At 44.0% G+C, this 22,145-nt stretch overlaps 1 protein-coding gene across 1 annotated transcript in view; it reads right to left on the bottom strand.

The window, feature by feature from the left end:
- Window positions 1-22,145, bottom strand: part of ASPG (asparaginase) — a 137,058-nt gene that overhangs the window by 109,231 nt on the left and 5,682 nt on the right. The window contains exon 2 of the mRNA XM_082275481.1: window positions 6,771-6,900. Coding sequence (XP_082131607.1) covers window positions 6,771-6,900 — 130 coding nt within the window. The remainder of the gene's footprint in view (window positions 1-6,770; window positions 6,901-22,145) is intronic.

Here is a 22,145-nt window from a genome sequence, read left to right on the forward strand (position 1 = left end):
GACCCTCGAAAATCGGGATGTGAAGATACGCATCCTTCAAGTCGATGGAAGCCATGAACTCCCCTGGAACCAGGGCAGCCATCACCGACCACAGGGATTCCATGCGGAACTTGCGCACCCGCACAAAGCGGTTCAGCGCCTTCAAGTCCAGAATCGGACGCACCTTGCCCTCCTTCCTGGGCACGGTGAGCAGATTGGAATAGAACCCTCGAAATCTGTCCCGATGAGGCACCGGGACCACCACTCCCTGAGCCCTCAGGTCCTGCACCGCTAGATGCAGGTCCCGCAAACGCTCGGGGGATAACAGAAGACTTGAGGGAAAAAATCTGCTCTCCGGCCGAGAGAGAAACTCGATCTAGTAGCCAGATCGAACGATTTCCTGTGAATTGGGTGAGGGCGCCCCTTCAGGCCGCACTGTTGTGGGCCGCAGAACCGGATTGGCCGGACTTTTGCTTACCTGCCCACGGCTTCTGGCGGGAGCCTTGACCCATGGACGGCTGCCCCAAAGTGTGACCGAAAGGCACGAAAGGACCCCTGAGGGGGCCGAAAGAAGGCATTCTTTTTTCCCGGAGCCGTCTTAGTTTCGTGGGATTGAGGTAAGAGCGTGCTCTTACCCCCCGTGACCCCTTTAATTAGGGCATCCAGGGATTCGCCAAAAAGGCGAGAACCATCAAAAGGCAGATTGGCCAAGGTCTTACGTGAAGATTGATCCACAGACCAACACTTCAACCAAACCAGGCGGCGAGATAACACCGCCACACTGTGTACACGTGCAGCCAACGGAACCATATCCAGGTCCGCATCACACAAATACATGACACCCTGGTGGATTTGATCCACCATATCCAAAGTCGCCTGGGGGGCAGAATCAGCCACCAGGACACGCCTAAGCACCTGCGTCCAGCTCGTGCCCGCCTGGGCCACCATAAGTGAAGCAAATAAAGCTTTCAACATAGAACCCATAATAGAACAGGAACGACGGGCAAGGGACTCCATCCTCTTGTCCGTGGCATCCCGGAACACCGGGGTGTCTTCAGCAGGAATCGCAGTGGACTTGTTCAAAACTGCTAACGCATGGTCCACCGGATGGGGGACACACCAACGCCCATCAGTAGCGGGCGTAAAAGGATAGCGCAGCTTAAACCTACTTGGTACAGCAAAAGGTTTGCGTATATTACGCCATCGTTCTTTCACAGCGCGCTGAAAATCATCAGTGCATGGAAACATCTGCGATGATTTGCGCCTTTTCTGCGTCCCATAAGCCGCCAAGGCAGCTGGAGGACGTGCGTCCTCCTCCAAACGCAGAGTTTGCTTGATAGAAGCAACCAATTTGAATGCAAGCTCTTCAGACGAGCCAGGGGGAGAATTATCAACCCCCTCTACCTCAGCCTCCATTTCTGACCCTATAAGGTCCAGGGAGGAACGAGACCCCGATAAGGAGATCTCTGCCACAGCAGCCCCAGTACCATCACCCTCTGAATCAGAGGAAATTGAAACTCTGGGCCTTTTAGAGGATTGAGCAGCCACCAGCATTTGCACCTGAGTCGCAAGGCTAGCCACAATCGCAGCCAAATCCCCCCCGGGGGGGGAAACCGCAGTCCCCTGGCTTCCCACTAAATTGGCAGGAAACTAGCATTCCTGAGAATCCATGCCCCTGTAGTAGCAAAAATAAATGGGTGACCGCCCCTTTAAGAGAGCGCTGCGATCGTAGCCCACTCACACTAAGCACCCCACACAAGGGACCCCCACAGGGACAAGTATACCAAGGTAGGATACAGGGAACAGAGAGAAATGAACCTGTAGAGATCGGTGCTGCTGCTGCTGCCTGCGGTGCTCCTGAAGGAAAGGAAGTGCTGGCATACAGGGCGCTCTATTAAAGCCTATGGAGGCTACAAGAAAATGGCCGCCATGCATGTAAAACATGCGGCCGGAGCGATCGCAGCCAAAATGGCGCCGTTTTGGCGCTGAAACCGCCGCTCCCACACCCCATGAGGGTGAAGTAAAACACACCATCTGCCCAAAAAAGGAACATGGTAAACCGCCGCAGCGGCGCTGTAATGTGCCCCAAGCATGAGAAACTCAAGCCCCACAGCACACAGCCGTTCACACAGACAGAAAACTAACACAGAGTGCAGCCAGCCCCCCCTCCTGCAGCCCACAGCATGCAATGTGAGAGATAGGGAAAAACGTAATAGTGTGAACACAGGGCAAGGTACACAGTCCCAGACTGACACCCCCCAGACAGACAGGTCCCCACATAAATTCACTTACCTCTTACATGGCGTGGGGGACCCGCACAGGCGAACAAACCGCTGCACATGAGGCAGGGAGAGTCGCATCCAGGACGCATCAGAAGGTGGGTTGAGAAACCGCACAGCGTCCGGTGAGGTAGCCACCTCACCTAGCATCCCTGCACGGAACAGGGATGGGTCGTTCAGATAACTCAGGAGCGATACCTGACTGAACGCTCGATGGCGGGCTGAGAAACCACTGACCCACAGCCTGCTACCAGGGGGGTCAGCCCGAGACGCAGCCCGCATGATCCTCTTCTTCCGAAGAACTAACTAACGCTGGTAAAATAACAGCTAACAAGAAAGAGAGAAAAAACTCAAATAAAATCCAAAGAAAGGAAAGAGAGCTGAGACAAGGTGCCCCAGCACAGAAACTTCCAGCTACTCCTGACAGCTAGACAAATGAAACTGAGTTGGATACAGGAAGTGGAGGGTTATGTACTGAGGGGACCACCCCCTGGGGGTGGGATATGTTAAAAGTCTTTGTACTAACATATTCTATTGCCTAGCTACTCCTACGGAATAAAGGACATAACCCCATTGGTGATGAATATGAAGTGGGCGGCGACTGTCGGAGGACGTAAGAGAAATGTCTTTTTCTAAAGAAAAAAGTCTTGCCAGGACCAAAAGATCCCAGCAAGGAACTTAGGTCCTTACTCCTGACTAGACAGAAAAAAACTGATTCCCTGTAGCAGAGAGAGGGAGGATATACCCTCAGGGACTGCCCCTAAGGTGGAGCCAGAACGTTTTGTCTTTCTGCCTAGTCCTACTCCTGCGGAGACAACATAACCCAGCTCTTGAGAATCAAGAAGACTACGTCTGTCAATGAGCGATAGAGAAAGTGCGTTTCTGTGGGGGCACTCAATGAAGGGGGGGGGGGGGGCCTGGAGCACTGGCAGGGCACCCCAGAAGAAGAGAATTGGGGCTGCTCTGTGAAAACCAATTGCATAGAACAGGTAAGTATAGGCATGCAGTAAGTAAGCAAGAGGCTTTACAACCCCTTTAACAATAAGGGTCCATGCACACTGGGCTTAATAAAACGCTGCTTCTACAGTAGTTTTCCCTGTAGAAGCAGCTCAAGGTTCTTCTATATGTCCATGCAAATCAGGACATTTAGAGACATTTTAAGGCTTGAAAAATTTTGCAAATGCTTTGAATCTAGAAGCCAGCTAAAAAAGCTAGGAGCCATTTTTTTTTTTTTTTAAACAAATCTTAGGGGTGCAATATGTAACATGATCCCAAAGCTAAACCTATCCTTTAACCCTTTCACAGCCAGAGCCCTCCAGCTTTTGCAGAACTAAACATTCCATGAGGCATTGTAAAACTCTGACATTTACAGACATGACTAGGCATTATGGGAATTGTAGTTCCTGAACAGCTGGAGGGCCATAGTTTGAAGACCTTTGCCCTAGAGAATAAAATACTGGTAGTTCAATTTATTACTGCATAATTAGAAAAAAAAAAAAAAAAAAAACACACACACACACACACTAAAAAGTTAATTTTAGGGGGCACAAAAAACAAAATTACCCACTTTTTTTGCTAAAAAACAAAAGCCGAAGGTTGCACCAAGTAAATAGAAACCCAACATGTCAGTAACCTATATTTTCCATAGGCGATGCTTTAAGGCAGGGGTCTTCAAACTATGGCCCTCTAGTTGTTCAGGAACTACAATTCCCATCATGCCTAGTCATGTCTGGGCATGTCAGAGTTTTACAATGCCTCATGGGATGTGTAGTTCTGCAACAGCTGGAGGGCCATAGTTTGAGGATCCCTGCTTTAAGGTCACATGACACCGAGGAGGAAAAATGGCTAATTGGGCCCAATTTGGACATTTTCACTTAGGGTGTACTCACTTTTGTTGCCAGCGGTTTAGACATTAATGGTTGTGTGTGGAGTTATTTTGAGGTGCAACAAAATTACACTGTTATACAAGCTGTACACTCACTACTTTACATTGAAGCAAAGTGTAATTTCTTCAGTGTTGTCACATGAAAAGATATAAAATAGTCACAAAAATGTGAGGGGTGTACTCACTTTTGTGAGATACTGTATCTTTAAACACAGTTTGGCTCATAAGTTTACACACCCTGGCAGAATTTAGGATTTCTTGGCCATTTTTCCGAGAATATGAATGATAACACAAAAACTTCTTTCACTCATGGTTCGTGTTTGGCTGAAGCCATTTATTATCAATCAACTGTGTTTACTCTTTAAATCATAATGACACCAGAAACTACCCAAATGACCCTGATCAAAAAAGTTTACATACCCTGGTGATTTTGGCCTGATAACCTGTACGCAAGTAGACACAAAGGGGTTTGAATGGCTAACCATCTCCACCTGTGATCTGTTTGCTTGGAATTACTGTGTGTGTAAAAAAGGTCAATGATTTTATGGACTCCTGACAGACCCTTGCATCTTTCATCCAGGGCTGCACTGATGTTTCTGGATTCTGAGTCATGAGGAAAGCAAAAGGATTGTCAAAAGGTTCTGTGGGAAAAGGTAGTTGAACTGTATAAAACAGGAAAACGATATTAAAAAAAAAAAAAAAAATATATATCCAAGGAATTGAGAATGCCAATCAGCAGTGTTCAAACTAATCAAGAAGTGGAAAATGAGGGGTTCTGTTGAAACCAAACCACGGTCAGGTAGACCAACTCAAATTTCATCCACAACTGCCAGGAAAATGGTTCGGGATGCAAAGAGAAACCCACAAATAACTTCAGGGGAAATACAGGACTCTCTGAAAACATGAGGTGTGGCTCTTTCAAGATGCACAATAAGGAGGAACTTGAAGAAAGATGGGCATGGTTGAGTCGCCATAAGAAAGCCATTACTACGCAAATGCCACAAAGTATCCCACTTACAATACGCCAAACAGCACAGAGACAAGCCTCAAACCTACTGGCACAAAGTCATTTGGAGTGATGAGACCAAAATTGAGCTTTTTGGCCACAACCAACGCTACATTTGGAGAAGAGTCAACAAGGCCTATGATTAAAAGGTACACCATTCCTAATGTGAAACACGGAGGTGGATCGCTGATGTTTTGGGGATGAGCGAGCTACAAAAAAGGTATAGGAAATTCGGTCAGAATTGATGGCAAGATGAATGTAGTAGGTTATCAAAAAATACCGAAGGAAAATTTGCATTCATCAGCCAGGAAGCTGCGCATAGAACATACTTGGCCTTGTGTTTAGGATCATTGTCATGTTGGAATGTCCAAGTTGACCTATCATTGGCTACAGCAGAATAAAGTGAAGGTTCTGGAGTGGCCGTCTTAGTCTCCTGACCTCAACATCTTTGAGCCACTCTAGGGAGATCTCAAGACAGCCCAAAAATTTACAGGAACTGAAGGCTTTTTGCCAGGAAGAATGGGCAGCTTTACCATCTGAGAAGATAAAGAGCCTCATCCACAAATACCACAAAAGACTTCAAGCTGTCATTGATGTTAAAGGGGGCAATACACGGTATTAAGAACTGGGGTATGTAAACTTTTGATCAGGATCATTTGGGTAGTTTCTGTTGTCATTAGGTTTCAAAAAGTGTAAATACGGTTGATTGATAATAAATGGCTTCAGCCAAACACCAACCATGAGTGAAAGAAAAGTTTTTGGGTTATTTATATTCTCTGAAAAATGGCCAAGAAATCAATTTCTGCCAGGATACGTAAACTTATGAGCACAACTGTGTGTGTGTGTATATATATATATATATATATATTATATATATATATATATATATATATATATATATATATATATATATATATATATATATATATATATATATATATATATATATATATAAATAAAGTTTTCAGATGCTGTAATGTTTGTGTAAACCAATCAATATACCCTTATTGGGATCTTTTTTTTTTTTTTTTAGAATACATATTGGTCTAAACTTTCGAAGAAATTCGTTTTACATTTTTATTACTGGTTATGTTTTATACAACGTCACATGACAAAACTTGAAGGGCCGAGCGACGTGCTGACGCATTCACGTGTTCCGGTTCGGTTCTCTGTGTATTAAAATGCTGCTTTGCTGCTTGGATGGGCTGAATACCTGATTTACCTCTGCCTCACACAGCAGCATCTCCTAGCTTGCATATCCTTTAGTGATGCTCGAGCCAGCAGCAGAGAACCAGGGCGAGCTGCTGGACCAATGTAATAATTTAAAATTATTTTATGCCTGGAATTCTTTAAAGGTGGCTATATCGATCGAAATTGGGATGACTGCCGTTGGCTAAAGCCGGCAGCAGTGATCACTGTATTATGATGATAGGGACCGCTATCAGAATAGAATAGAGCAGAAGAAGGGATCCCCCCCGTTAACACTGACTGTGGCTGAAGGAAAGAAAATTGCATTACGTATAATAAAGCCATCACTCCCCTCCTATCTATACTATACCCAGATCTTTACAGATTATATTCTTACATATATCTCACAGAATGAACATTAATATTTACGTACGGGAGAACCAAAGTGATTTCCGGGAACTCATGGAAGTCATAGAGCTTGGTCTGCTGGGCATATTGCTCATCATGAAGAATTGGAAGTTTCCTTAAGGCTTTAACAAAGGAATTTGCCTGAGGAGCCAAGACTGAAACAAAAAACAAAAAGCACAGCATGAGAAACACGAGGCACAAACAATATTTTCTCAGGGGGACATGCAGTATCTAGGGTGCATTTACACTCGCGAATGCGCCCGCAATTAGCTAGGAGAACCCCAGCGGTCACATGCGACTAATAAACTAAACCAATGGCACTATCACATTCCAATAACATTCCCAGCAAATAGTTTCGGTCCGGTTCGTGCCCCCTTTTTTCTGCACATTCCGGCACGGGGAGATACACACCGCGCTTTGCGTGTGGTGTTTTGGTCTTCCTAGTTCCACCTATCCTGTTCCCACGTGGTTCAGCATTGACCAATTAGGAGCCGCAGTGCCTTCTCACACTTCCGGCTCCGATCTCCGTGCCGGTGGAGCGCAGATGCCGCTCCCGTCCACACCACGTCATGCTGTGCGTGACCGGCGTTGGTTGGGGGCGGGTCCGGCACCAGCGCTCCGGGAAGCCCTCCCTGTGATGCCAGCTGATACACATTTTCATCAATCGGCTTGCACTCATATAGTGCACCTCTCCCAACACACAGTCAGCGCATTTGTTTGCTTGCTGCAGTGCGGAGAGGACGCCGATAATCGAACCTTTTTCAACATCTAGGTAATGTCAACAATTTTTCAATGGGCTTTTCCACTTAGCAACTTTAATCTATTTTTCCTGGCTCTTTATGTAGCCTTGCTATTATATATTTCTATAGATTTTTATATATCTTTAAAATGTTGCCAGTCAATTTACCCTTTATTATTAATCAATACTTAAACTAACCAGCCTTGATCTGCCTACCTTTCAGATCGGCGGTACCCATTTGTTTGACATATACCTGTCTTAAAAGATCGCTCCTGGCTCCTCCAATTTGAGGACTTCAGATGTCCAGTAACTGTGTGGCACTCGCCTGACCCAACAGCTGTGGTCCATTGACCAGTGTATCTATTCATTATCAGCACTGTGTTATATATGTCGCCAAATATACCCGCACCCACCAGATGTTTTTAATTGTGCAGGCTACCTAAGCACAGCTATGATTTAACCCTGTAAGTACTCGCTACTTTTGTTATTTACCATGTGAACTTTTATAGTCACTATTTAATGTATAAAACCCTTACAAATTATGGTTTTTTACATGTTAATTTATCTATTACTAGAGTACCGTTTTGAACCATCCCCTGAAGAAGGAGCAAACATTTCTGGCTTCGAAACATGTCGGGTTTATAGTTCAAGCGATTTGGGGTTATTCTACCTGTCTTTATCTGCTTGCACACTGTTTTTTAACCTGTTCTACGTTGTTATCAAATAAAAGTTATTATTTTTTCAAAATCTATTTTTCAAAATAAATTTTATGTGCCTATAAAGTCCCAATCAGGGGAACCCCCACTTTTGTGCAATTAGCTAGGAGAACCCCAGCGGTCACATGCGAATGGTTAGCTCAGGCATGCGAGAGGCCACGATTAGCTGCGGGAGCCAGCAACCTCTCACAGCTAATCTCAGCAACCCCCACTGGGGTTCTAGCATCTAAAATAAACATTGAAACTGGTACAGTAGAAGCTTATGGTCCTGCTATCCATCCCTTACCAAAAATGTAACCCCAGTTCCAAAAAAGTTGCGACGTGGTGTAAAATCTACATAAAAAACAGAATGTAATGATGTACAAATCTCATAAACCCCATATTGTATCCCCAGTAGAAAACATTAAACTTTTAAACTGAGAAAATGTACCATTTCAAAAATAAAATAAATAAATACATTTTGAAATGGACAGCAACATGTGACAAAAAAGTTGGGACAGGGCCATGTTTACCACAGTGTAGCATTCCCTCTTCTTTTAACAACAGTCTGGGAACTGAGGAGACCAGTTGCTGGAGTTTTTGGAGAGGAATGTTGTCCCATTCTTGCCCGATAGCAGGCTCCAACTACTCAACATTCCTGGGCATTCTTTGTTGTACCAAATATTTTCAATTGTTGAAAGTTCTGGACTGCAGTCAGGCCAGTTAAGCCCCCTGACTCTTCTATTACGAAGCCATGCTGCTGCCATAGATGCAGTGTGCAGCTTGGCATGGTCTTTGAAATATGCAAGGCTTTCCCTGTCAAAAAAAAAAAAAAAAAAGAAGAAGACGTTGTCTGGATGAGAGCATATGCGGTTCTACAACCTGGATATATCTTTCAGCATTGACAGTGCCTTTCCAGATGTGCAAACTGCCCATTCCTTATGCACTAATGCACCCCCATACCAACAGAGGCAGGCTTTTGAACTGAGCATTGATAACAAGCTAGAAGGCCCCTCTCCAATTTGGTCCGGAGGACTCAGCGTCCCTGGTTGTCAAAAAGAATGTAAAATTTCGATTTTCACTTTGCAACAGACCATTTTAAATGACCTTTGGCCCAGAGAAGATGGTGGCGTTTATGAAACATGTTCAGACACGGCTTCTTCTTTGCATGATAGAGCTTTACGTTGCATTTTTGGATGGTACAGCGAACGCCATTCACATACCATGATTTTTGGAAGTATTCCCAAGTCCATGCAGTGATGTTCATCACAGAATCATGTCTGTTTTTACTGCAGGGCAATCTGAGGCATGAAGATCACAGGCAATCCAGTACCTGGATTGAAAACTGGCTTCAGGGGTGAGTCCAAAGGGTAGTGATAAATGGCGAATACTCAGTATGGTCTGGTGTGGAAAGTGAGGTCCCCCAAGGATCTGTCCTGGGACCAATCCTGTTTAATTTATTCATAAACCATCTACAGTATGGGATAAACAGCCCAATCTCAGTACTTGTGGACGATACTAAGCTAAGCAGGGCAATAACTTCTATGCAGGATGTGGAAACCTTAAAGACAACCTGAACAAAATAATGGAGTGGGCCACTACATGTCACATGAGGTGTAATGTTGGAAAACTTAAGGTAATGCATTTGGGTGCCAAAAAAATGAATGCAAGTTACTCGCTAGGGGCAAACCTCTGGGGAAATCTAGGATGTAAAAAGGACTGGGGGGGTCCTAGTAGATGACCAATGGCATGCAGTGTTAAGCTGCTCCAAGCAAAGCCAACAGAATACTGGCATTCATTAAAAAGGGGGATTTACTCCAGAGATAAAACAATAATTCTCCCACTCTACAAGACTCTGGTCTGGCCACATCTTCAGTATGGCATCCAGTCCTCAGAAAAGATGTGCTGGAACTGGAAAAAGTCCAGAGAAGGGCAACAAAGCTATGAACTTATTCTCTCTGGGGAAAAGATGCTTGAGAGGGGATATAATATCAATGTACAAATACTGTACTGGCAACCCTAGCATAGGGAAACAAACTTTTCAGAGAAAGAAAATTTAAAGACGTGGTCATTCACTAAAATTAGAAGAGAAGCGGTTTAACCTTAAACTGCGTAAAGAGTTTTTTTATTGTCAGAGTGGTAAGGATGTGGAATTCCCTTCCACAAGCAGTGGTATCAGCAGGGAGCATTGATAGTTTAAAAAAATAAACTATTAGATGGGCACCTTAAAGACCACAACATACAGGGATATACAATGTATTATTGACAAACACTTATATACACACACACACTCATAGGTTGCACTGGATCGACTTGTGTCTTTTTCAACCTCACTATGCAACTATTCAATATTGCATTTTGGCCTTCTCAGCCGCATCGGTTGTCATTACAAGACAGCCGACCATTGGCTATGGACACCGGTACCGGGATGATGCCTCCAGCTGCAGGCATCACTCCGGTACAAGCACTTTCCCAAAATATCAGTAACCACCGGGGCAGATTCCGATATATCGGGGAAAGTGCAATATCGGGGAAAGTGCATATCCGCCCTATATATATCGGCTTTGGCGATAATCGGTCCATCCCAAATAAACACACACACACACAGCCCCTGTATACTCTTGCTGTATATTGTCACAATTCAGGCGTTTATTACTGCAGATTTGTACCTAAGTTACTGAAAGGTCCACTGTAAAAAGTCAATTTGTTGCATCAGACATGACATGCGAGTACAACACTCCTGTTTGATTTAAACCCATTACTCACACAGTTACTAAGGAATTTTTTTCCTCCAAAAACATTAGTCATGTAGTAAGTTGAGAGACAGATATTCCACTTGTACAGGCTTGCAGTCAGGTTACATCAGACAAACCATGGACAGGGTCATTAGTGACAGACATCAGACAGAATACTGCTAGCAATCGAGGCCTTCAAGGTTTATGGGATTGGTATTAAAAAATATAAAAAAAAATAAAAATAAAAAAATGAAAAAAATGTTGGCATCGTAAGCCAACTAGCTGTCCTATACATGAAATTAAAGAGCCCATTCATTCCTTCATGATCTGATTTGTTGCATTAGGGAAACTCGGTTTTGAGGACACGAGGGCAGAGGTCATTGTCCTGTTATGCAACCTAACCAGAATTGGAGCTACTGCTGTTCGGCATGAAAATAAACACACATGGGTGTGTAAGACTTCTTGGGATGAAGGAAACATTCAGCACTATAGATGCTTGAGTCAGTGGAGGAGGGTTTGTAAACCTTAGTAGTATTCTCCATTGAAGTCTCAGAGTTGTGTTGTGGCATACTTGTAACTCAATACTAAGACGCTACATGATACACGAAGAAATGTATACAGTTACAGAGCAACCAGGTCACATAACTTCCTTCACTGGCTACCAGTGTAGACAGTTAAATGTCTGAGAAATGTCTTCTTCTCAAACTTGTATTTTGATCTATAGTTTGATAAAACAAAATGTAAGAGAAAAAGAAGGTGGAGGATTACCTTGTAAAAAATAAATACATAAATTCTTCCTAAGGGTAAAAAAAAAAAAAAAAAAAAATACAAAGCAATCATGAACCACGACAAATGACTTGATCGCTGTCTAAGGTTGGCCATAAATACAATTTTCCTTTAGAAATACCAAAACCATATAATATGGGGTCAAACCTAAACACTTGTAATTTGTATACAATCAGGAAGGCCCTTGCACTACATAGGGAAATCTAAAGGAAGTTGAACAGGAAAATTGTATAATGTATGGCCAGCTTTAGTGCCGGTTCACATTGGTGCGCTGCGGAAACCCTGCGAATCAACTGCTTCGCACCCGACTCGCAGGCAGTTCACACTGCCATATGCGAACTGCTGGACATGTCAACAACACCCCCTGATTAGTTTGCATATCACAGTGTGAACTGTCAATACAGTCAATGAACACCCATGCGATCCGATTCTGGTGTGGACAAAAAATAAATAAAAAAGGGTCCTGTACGACTTTGGCCGGAATGAAATGCAAATTCAGCCATACAATCTGGCTGAATTCGTATCGCACAGACATCACATGTGAGTTGGAGAGCAGTGCGGTGCGAATCACATGTGATGGCTTACCTCGCTATAGTGTGAGCCAGGACTTATAATTGCAATTTCAACAGAGGACAACCATCGGGCCATTTGATTCACTTACACCCAATCCTTCCAGGAAAGGAAATGCATGTGATAAGCATTAGGGCCAAGTAGCGCTGTCATTAGTTATGCCAGTGACTCATACCTTACAAAACGGTTTCATTCCCCCCCCCCCCCCCCCCAACAAACCAAATGCTGAATGGAGGAAAAAACTAAAGAAATGGAAGCATAAGCTGCAGGAGGGGGGTGATTTAGACTTTTAGCTGGAATCAATCTCTTCCCTGCATGGGCAAAGCACAGTTTGATTCACCTTATGGTTGGTTGCACACTGCGCTTTGCATTATTGGATGGTATGCTGCACATTAACTTGTTGCATTTAGGGTTAACACTGCAATATAAATTCAAAAGGCACCCTACTTTATTTTAAGCTGTGCCTCTTAAGCCCCGTACACACACGCAGATCGTCTTCATACAAACGTCTGCGGACGAAAGATCTGCCGATTGTATGCGTGTTAGTATGGTGCCTCCGACAGATGTCTGCACACAATCTGCGGACAAGAGTCTTTCTTGCAAACATGAAAATTTTTGTCTGCAGACACCAGAACGGACAATTGTTTGCCTGTCAGTACAGAAATCAGCCGACAGACCGCAGATTTGCAAGACTGGGCATGCTCAGAAAATAAAAAACACAGGGAAAGTTAACCATTACATGACATCACTTCTGCAGTCAGCTGAAGTCTGCAGACAAAATTCTTGTGCTGTCCTTGTGCTGTCTTTGCACTTTTCAACAGACACCGACATCCCGGGGAGAAAAGATGAACATTTGTATGACGACGATCTGCGTGTGTGTATGGGGCTTAACACAAAACATTTCAGAGTATATTCAGGATTGTATGATTAGAACGAAAAGCAGACACCCACATTTCCATTCTACCAGTACAGCAGCTGTGAAAACTAGGTGTGCTGTATGTTTCAGCTTCAGCCAAAGGACTTCTACAGCTCTTACAGAACTACAGAGCAAATTCTGTATGTATTATGAGTTAATATTGCACCATCTATCTGCCTATTATAGAATTATAGTTTTTTTTTTTTTATATGATTAGGAAAAACATTACCATTAGAGCCCATTCACACTAGCACGACTTGTGAGGAGACTTGTGTTGCCCCAGGTCGCCTGACATAACAAGCAATGTTAATCAATCAGTGCCGTCTTAATTGGCACTACTGAAGTCGCTCCGACTTCAGAAAAGGGTCCTGTACTACTTTGAGGCGACCTGTGATCCGACTGTCCCATATACTTCAATGGGAGTCGCCTCCTTATCTTAATTGAAGCGACTTGTTATCAGACTTTCCAGGAAGAAGAAAGAGATTAGCCAGGCATTCCCCACATTGCAGCCATGCCTATATGGTATAATATATATATATATATATATATATATATATATATATATACATATACACACACCATTATCTCTGCTTGGTCTGTGTAAGTGGCACTGGTGGACACTGATTCATGGCACTGATACGCGGCACTGGTGGGCAATGAGGAAATGAGTAAAAAAAAAAACAGAAAAGGGGAATTAGGTCACAACACATCATATTCTGATTGGCCAAACAAGTCGCGCAAAATAATTCACAAGTCGTGGTAAAGTCGCTGTAAAATTGCAGTAAAAAATTGCTCCGACATGGGGCGACTTATGGTCACGGCAGTGTGAACCGGCTCTTAGGTTCATCACATTTAGGCTACATTCACACCTGAGCGTAGCGTTTTTCGCGCGGTTTTTTACCGCGATTTTACCGCGATTTTTGTGCAGGCGTTTTTAGATTGAATAGAGATCAATGGAAAACGCCTGTAATCTGCCCAAAAAGAAGCTCATGTACTTTTTTGAGCGTTGGGCGTTTTGTAAACAGCGTCAAAACGCTCAGATGTGAACAGGGGCCATTGAAATGAATAGGATTTGTCTTGTTGGGCGTTTTGAGAGCTGATCCTAGAGCAGAAAAACGCCCCAAAAACGCCCCAAAACGCCTAGATGTGAACGGAGCCTCAGATGTAAAAAAAAATAAATAAAATAACACACAACACACACAGCTTTCTAAAAGTCTAAAAACAAAAGTACCGAGGCGACATCTCAGTTTTCTCACCTATTGGTAATGTAACAGGTAGCAGGGACGTAACTACAGGGGTCAGTGACATTGTAAAAATAAAATAAAATGATAAAAAATAATACAATCAAAATAACAAAAAATAAAATCTACTGACATCAGTGGGTGAACTTCCAGGATCGCAAAGGTCACACTTGCGACTGGGCCCTGGCATTCCACCACCGTGGGGAGGCTCCAAGATGGCAGGAAGGGGGCCCACTGCAGAACTTGTGAAAGGGTCCGCTGTGGGACCGTAATAATGGGCCCCGCAACGAGAGTAAAGGGCCCCAGGATCAGTGGGAAGAGCCCCGGGCTTGAAGGGAAGGGCCCCAGGCAGGGGTCTGGGGGGGGGGGGGGTGGCTTTCGTGGTTTCTTGCACCGGGGTCCTGAAGTTTCTAGTTTCGCCTCTGATAGGTAGTTAACTTATACAACAGATATAGAGCTTTATTCCTATTTTGGCTGGTTTATCATACACCTGCTATCTTTTTAAGCACTGCCCACTGCCTTTGGAAATGCCTGAACATCTATTAAAATATGGATTTTCAGAAAGTCAGTATTTGCAGCATGCTCTGCTTGCCTCGCCTCCCTCATCTCCATGTGGGGCTAGGAGCCTGTCTGCTCGAACATTGCACTGTGGGAGTGTACACATGTACCTGCCCACATACATTTTTGTTGTCTTTTATTTATGTTTAACACGTGGCCCTCGGGTGACAGGCAGTGCTGAAAATGTAGACATACGCTGCAATCTACGCTGCAATCATGGCTTGCACTACAAAATAGTCTGGTAAAAATCATGTTGTTGGCTACATATTTAAGCAAGTGCCAACATTCTGCCATTCATGATAACTAATCTAAACTCAACAAATATTTTGCAAAGTCCTATCAGAGTCCTATCACAAAAACTGATAAGAATGTGCCAAACACAATCTGTAGAGAGTAACGGGTTTAAATGATTAACAAAACTATCATAGGTTGCATCTCATGAAAAAGCACACTATCAAGGTGAGGGGAAAAAAAAAAAAAATGTTTGTGTAAGAGGGGTGACCAGACCAAGTTTTGATGTGGCCATTTATGCAATTACTATTTAACCACTTCAAATAGCAAAATTATTTCCACACAAATCTTGTAGCCCATAAAGCCTTAGGCTCCGTTCACATCTAGGCGTTTTGGGGCGTTTTTCTGCTCTAGGATCAGCTCTCAAAACGCCCAACAAGACAAATCCTATTCATTTCAATGGCCCCTGTTCACATCTGAGCGTTTTGACGCTGTATACAAAACGCCCAACGCTCAAAAAAGTACATGAGCTTCTTTTTGGGAAGATTACAGGCGTTTTCCATTGATCTCTATTCAATCTAAAAACGCCTGCACAAAAATCGCGGTAAAAAACGCGGTAAAATCGCGGTAAAAAACGCGCGAAAAACGCTACGCTCAGGTGTGAATGTAGCCTTAAGTAATTTGTTTAAAAAACTGAATGTCATTTTTATAATAAATTGACAAAAAAAATTGCAGCTTTAGTTTAAAGTGATTGTAAAGTCTCTCTCTTTTTAAAAAAAAAATAAAAACATGTTCTACTTACCTTCTCTTTGCAGTTGGTTTTAAACAGAGAAGCCTGAATCCTCCTTCTCGGGTCCCTCTTCGCTGCTCCTGGCCCCTCCCTCCTATTGAGTGCCCCCACAGCAAGCAGCTTGCTATGGGGGCACCCAAGCTGAGATGCAGCTGTGTGTGTCTATTCAGACACGGAGCTGCTGTTTGGCCCCGCCCCCTCTCTCTCTTGATTGGCTAACTGACTAAGACTATTTAAGAGTGAGCTTTGTCCACCCCCTAAGGGGTAAGACCTCTCCCTGATCCCCCGGGGTGCAAGGCTCCTCTGACAGGGACATAGGGTTCCAACTATCTACCTAGCGAAAAAGCCTGGCAGACTTTATTCTTCTAGGTCAGCCGAAGCCGACTATCGAATACTAGGTCAAGGAGCTCTCCCGAAGAGAGACACTCAAATCAAGAACTGGGCTCTTCCAGTTTTCCCGGGTTAATTACTCTCGGGCCTCGACAGCCTACAGATGCCTCAATTTCTGTTCCAGCAGACACTCACACTTGCCCCCTCACCTCCGCATTCGCAAGTAAGAGCTGCATGACCCCTGCTGGGGTTCTTGCATCCAATTGGAGTACAGGTGCATTCGCAGGTGTGAATTCACCCTAGATACTGCACGTGGACCAGAGACGAGAAAATCTTTTGTTTCCACTGTGTTTCTTTGTACAAGCCATTGTTAAGGCCTTGAAGAAATTTCCAATTCTTCATGATGAGCCATACAAACTAGCATAACAAGCTCTATGAGGGGAGCGATGGCTTTAGCTTAAAGGAAGTGTTCTCACTTTTGTGAGATACTGTTCACTCCAGGATGTTATGGCGCTTTTCCACTGCATGGAACCGAACGGTTCGGCTCGCTTTTGTGCTTTTCCACTGCTGGTACCGCATGGTACGGTGTAGGAACGGTTCGGTACGGTACGGTGGCGCTTTTCCACTGCATGGCACCGAACGGTACGGCTCTCAAAAACAGTACCTACTCGATTGTGGTTCCAAGAGGTACCATACCCGGTACCATATCCCACAATCCTTTGCATGCAGTCACTACTAGCCACTGATTGGTCAGAGAATCCCACCCACTTAACTTTAGTACTACTTTAGTGGAAAAGCAAACCATACCGTACCGAACCGTTCCAACACCGTACCATGCGGTACCAGCAGTGGAAAAGCAAACCGGGTCACGCAGGGCCGAGTATAGCCGAGCCAGTACTTGCAGTGGAAAAGTGCCATTAGTGCAGACTGATGCAACCGGTCATTGATTAGAACAGGCTGTCTGCACGAAGACCTGTGCATCCTGCATATCTGAAGATGGCCCCTCCACACGGGCGTAGAGATGAATAAGCCCATGTGAATGACTCCATAAGTAAAATAGAATGTAGCTAGCCGGTTAGGACCCAGTGGTAAGGGAAACTTATTTACAACTGGTTTTCCAAGAGAGCAATTGAGTTCCAAATTTAACCAGAACAGAAATTGTAAAAACCGATGCAACACTAAAACTAACATTCTCATGTTTCCAGTTACCTTCAGGAATCTCAGCCAAACAGCTCTACTCTAGCTCCAGCCTGCTAACAAGCTATTTTACATTCTACATTGCTCTGACTGCAACACAAACAACAAAAAAGAAAAGAAGAGGTGAAGTAGGATGAATTAGGGAGGTGCTGAGACACTGCTGCCGATCCAGCAGTTTTACTTATCTTACAAGAAGAACCTTAACTTGAAGATTCACTGATAGTTCTTTCTGAAAATGTGCTCTCTGAGACACAAACAATGCATCCAAAATACTGCAAGACAACAATGGTAGCGAATACAATAGAATGAATGTGTTTATATGCAAGACTAGAGGGAGCACAGTAGGGGGGTAAACATTTTCCTGCGGAGCAACTCTGAGCTTCTCAATGATGTAATTCCGCTCAGAACTTGTAAGAATGAATGAATGACTCGTGGGTAATTAGAACATTGCAGGTGCTCATATACCACAATGTCAGAATGTACACTGGATTATTGTGGTGTCTAGGGGTACCATCACATACCATCTTCTAAATGTTCTAGGGGTTGACTCCCCAAGTCAGTCTCTATGGTTTACCTTGCAGTGAGCTGAATCCTTGAAACGACTTTAGTCAAAGGAGCCAGTCCTATAATTCTCAGCCTAACAGCACTAGTGCCGACATCCAATATGATGCTGGAATTGTTCAAGTATTAAGCAGCGGTTGCTGAACACAAGAGTTAACAGCTGACGCTTCTCTCTCCATGCTACTTTTTAGGTTATAACGCAAGGCACGGTTTACCTTTATGTTCATCTTAGAGCTCTTTCACATGGGCGTTCCGTATGTCCGTATATCACCCCATCCGTTTGCGGATGATATACGGACATAATGCATGTCAAAAGGGATTGCGGATGACCATCCGCTGACATCCGATTTGTGTCCTTTCAGTTCTGTTCCGTTTTTTGGAACGGAACAGAACCCTATTTTTCTTCCGTTAAAAAAACGTAACGGATGCAAAATCGGATGTCAGCGGTGTCATCCGCTGACATCCGCAATCCCCATAGACATACATTATGTCCGTATATCATCCGCAAACGGATGGGATGATATGCGGACATACGGAGCGGATAACACAAGTGTCGCCCGTGTCTGTGAAAAAGAAGCAGAAGAAGAAATCGGAGCAGCCGTGTGAAAGAGCCCTTCAGTTGAGTATACACAGATCGAAGATTGGCTGGTACAGCAGGGACTGGACAAATTTCAATCTGTGTTTAGCCCTCCCTGTTAGACAGAAGCCAGTTGTTAGATAAGGTTGTTGAATAGGACTGCTGGAAAACCTTAATCGATCAGTGTCTTGCAGCCAATCAGCTTCAGTACTGATCAGTGTAGCAGAGTCCCTGTTGTCAGAAAGCAATTTCTCGACAGTGGGGATTCTTGCATCCACATTGACGAAGAAATCTTTTTTCCCCCCGTTCAGCCCACTAATTAACTTAAGCGAGTAAGGCCCCTTTCACACTTGTGCAACTGGTCATGCAACTTTGGACATCAGAGTTGCACGACAGGTCGTTCCCCATGTTTTCCAATGATAACCATTTATATACACACAATTTAAAGTTGCAGCAACTTCAAGGTAGTTCATGCCCTACTTTGGTCCGACTTTCATGCAATTTGAGGGCCATAGACTTCAATGTTAAGCCTCAGAATTTGCAGGAAAGTCACACCTGAATGTTATACAATGCAACTTGTGTGCAACAGTTGTCCAATAACACTGGTCAAAGCCAAAGTCCAAGTTGCACTCCAAAGTCAGCGCAACTTTGGAGTCGTACAAGTGTGAAAGGGGCCTTAGTGCTGCAATCTCTCCCACTGTGGCGTTGTTTTTGGAACCCCCCCCCCCCCCCCCCGCGAGTATTGGGTATTCGGACCGTATTTATCCAGCTTAAAATAATGTGACCCACCAAGTGAAATTTCATAAGAGGGAGAAAAAAACAAAAACCAAACACGATTTGTAAACAACATTTACAACAAAGTGGCTGAGAGGAGTTAGCATAACAAAGCTGTGGCAGAGTCAGTCTTCCCATGATAAACATGGTCTCGCCGGGTGCTGCATATTTATCAGTCTGTCTCTTCCAAACAAGGTACAGCATCTACCAATTCACTGGACACAAAAGGACACCAAATAGATTAAAATAAAAAAGGACTTTGCCTGGGTTCACGGTACTGCGATATCAGACATTGCATGCGATTCCCACCACATTGCTTTGATCACATGCAGAGGTCTGTGCAATGCAAATTCACCATACAGTTGAATGGCTGAACTCGCATTGGATTCATACGATAAAAAAAAAAAAAAAGTGCAGGAATCTCCCCCCCCCCCCCCCCCGCACTGGATTCAGATCGCATGCGATCCGATTCCTGTCCGAATTCACAGTTCTCACTGCGAACCGATCTGTGGGGTCATTAACTTTGTATTAACACCCACAATGGTTCACAGAGGGCAGTGTGAACTGCCTGCGGAGAGATGCAATGCAGGAACCTGCACTAGAATTGCGCTGCTTCCCGCATCAGGTAAGTGTGAACCCAGGCTTGAAGTATGTAAACTCCAAGGAGCTTCTCCAAATTGCTTACATTTGCTCTTTTACGTATACCAAAATGAAAATTCCTTGTTTTATCTGTATAATTAAAGCAAAAAAAATAAAAAAATACCAGTCGATTCTTCCAGAAACATAGTGCTGTTCTGTTTCCAGCACATCTATCTTAAACCATGACATCAGGAAGGGCAACTGAAAACCTCTCCCCTTAGGGATATACTTTAACCACTTAAGCCCCGGAAGATTTTACCCCCCTTCCTGACCAGGGTTTTTTTTGCGATTTTTTACTGCGTGACTTTAACGGACAATTGCGCGGTCATGCGACGCTGTACCTAAACAAATTTGCCGCCCTTTTTTCCCCCCACAAACAGAGCTTTCTTTTGGTGGTATTTGATCACCTGTGCGATTTTTACTTTTTGCGCTATAAACAAAAAAAAAAAAAAAAAAAAAAAAAAAAAAAGAGCATAAATTTTGAAAAAATAACAATATTTTTCACATTTTTTTTATATGAAATTCCCCCCCAAAAAAAAAAAAAAAAAAATGTAAAAATCTAAATTTTTTAACATTTTTGGCCAATTTGTTTTCTGCTACATACGTTTGGTAAAAAAAAAATGCAAAAAGCGTATTTTGATTGGTTTGCGCAAAAGTTATTGCGTTTACTAACTAAGGGAAAGATTTCGGTCATTTTTTGTGTTTTTTTTTTTTTAAACGCATAATGGCGTCGATCTGCGTTTTTTTTTGCGGTACTGCCACATTGCGGCGGACAGATCAGACCCTTGACTGACATTTTTGACACTTTTGGGGTTACCAGTGACATTACTGCAGTAATCAGTGCTATACATATGCACTGTTACTGCAAAATGACACCGGCAGGGAAGGGGTTAACTTTATTGGGGAGGGAGGGGTTAAGTGTGTCCCTAGGGGCGTGCTTTTTACTGTGATTGGCTGTGGCAACTAGTGTAGGAACAGTGATCAACGGTCCTACATAGTAGAACCGTATGATCACTGTTTCTACACAGGGGAGAATGACAGGCGGCTTGTTTACATCAGCCGCCTGACTTTCTCCCTCTGCACCGACGATCGGCGAGTGACCGGCGGACATCGGGTCCGCCGGTCACACGCACTGACTTCCCTGTGAACGAGCCGCGTCGGGCGCACGCCTCCATGGGCGCGCGCTCGCCCGCTATTGGTTTACAAGGAAGTGAAAGGCAAGTCACGTAGATCTACGTTACTTTGCCTGGCAGGGGCTGACCGCCGCAGTAAATAGTCGTGCGGCGGTCGGCAACCGGTTAAAGTACATAATAGGCATAACTTTAGTAGGCAGGGGGCTAAAACTCCAGCCAGGTCAGTTTTTCTGTCTGTATCATTGGGGAAATTCCCCTTCACTTTCTGTCTAAGAGATCCAACAGAAGGTTCCTACAAAGCTCACAGTTAGGAAATCAGGTGTCCCCTTTGATGTTAGGAGAAAGCTGTCCCATGAAAAAGAGGCGAGGGAAAAACAATGATCACCAGGACACACAGAGGGGTGAGGACACCGCATTAAAAACATTGATAGAATGTCTAACCCAGTGATGGCGAACCTTGGCACCCCAGATGTTTTGGAACTATATTTCCCATGATGCTCATTGCACTCTGCAGTGTAGTTGTGCATCATGGGAAATTTTGTTCCAAAACATCTGGGGTGGCAAGGTTCACCATCACTGGTCTAACCAGTTCACAACCTATCCAAAACTAAAAAGGGGAAAAAAAAGTTAATCCTGCTTTTGTTGCTGCAAAAAGCCTCTTCCTTCAACCCTGAAACAGAAGGTCAGTGTCTGTGGGCTGGAGGAAGTCTATTTACTGTTGGTGGCTGCCATGCTTTGCAGACTCCAATGCAAAACATTAATAAATGTACCTTTTCCCTCAATAGGAGCACATGTATTATTTTTTCTGCAAAAGGAATTAGCTCCTAACGTATGCAGTGCAGGGCGACCCCACTACCAGGGTGATGGTTTTCTCCTGCCTAGAGTGGGGCTCTAACAGATACTTTGTAACTTATGGCAAACTTCTTCT

This window comes from Pelophylax lessonae (assembly GCF_965119305.1).
Source record: "Pelophylax lessonae genome assembly, chromosome: 13".
NCBI classification, from domain to species: Eukaryota; Metazoa; Chordata; class Amphibia; order Anura; family Ranidae; genus Pelophylax; species Pelophylax lessonae.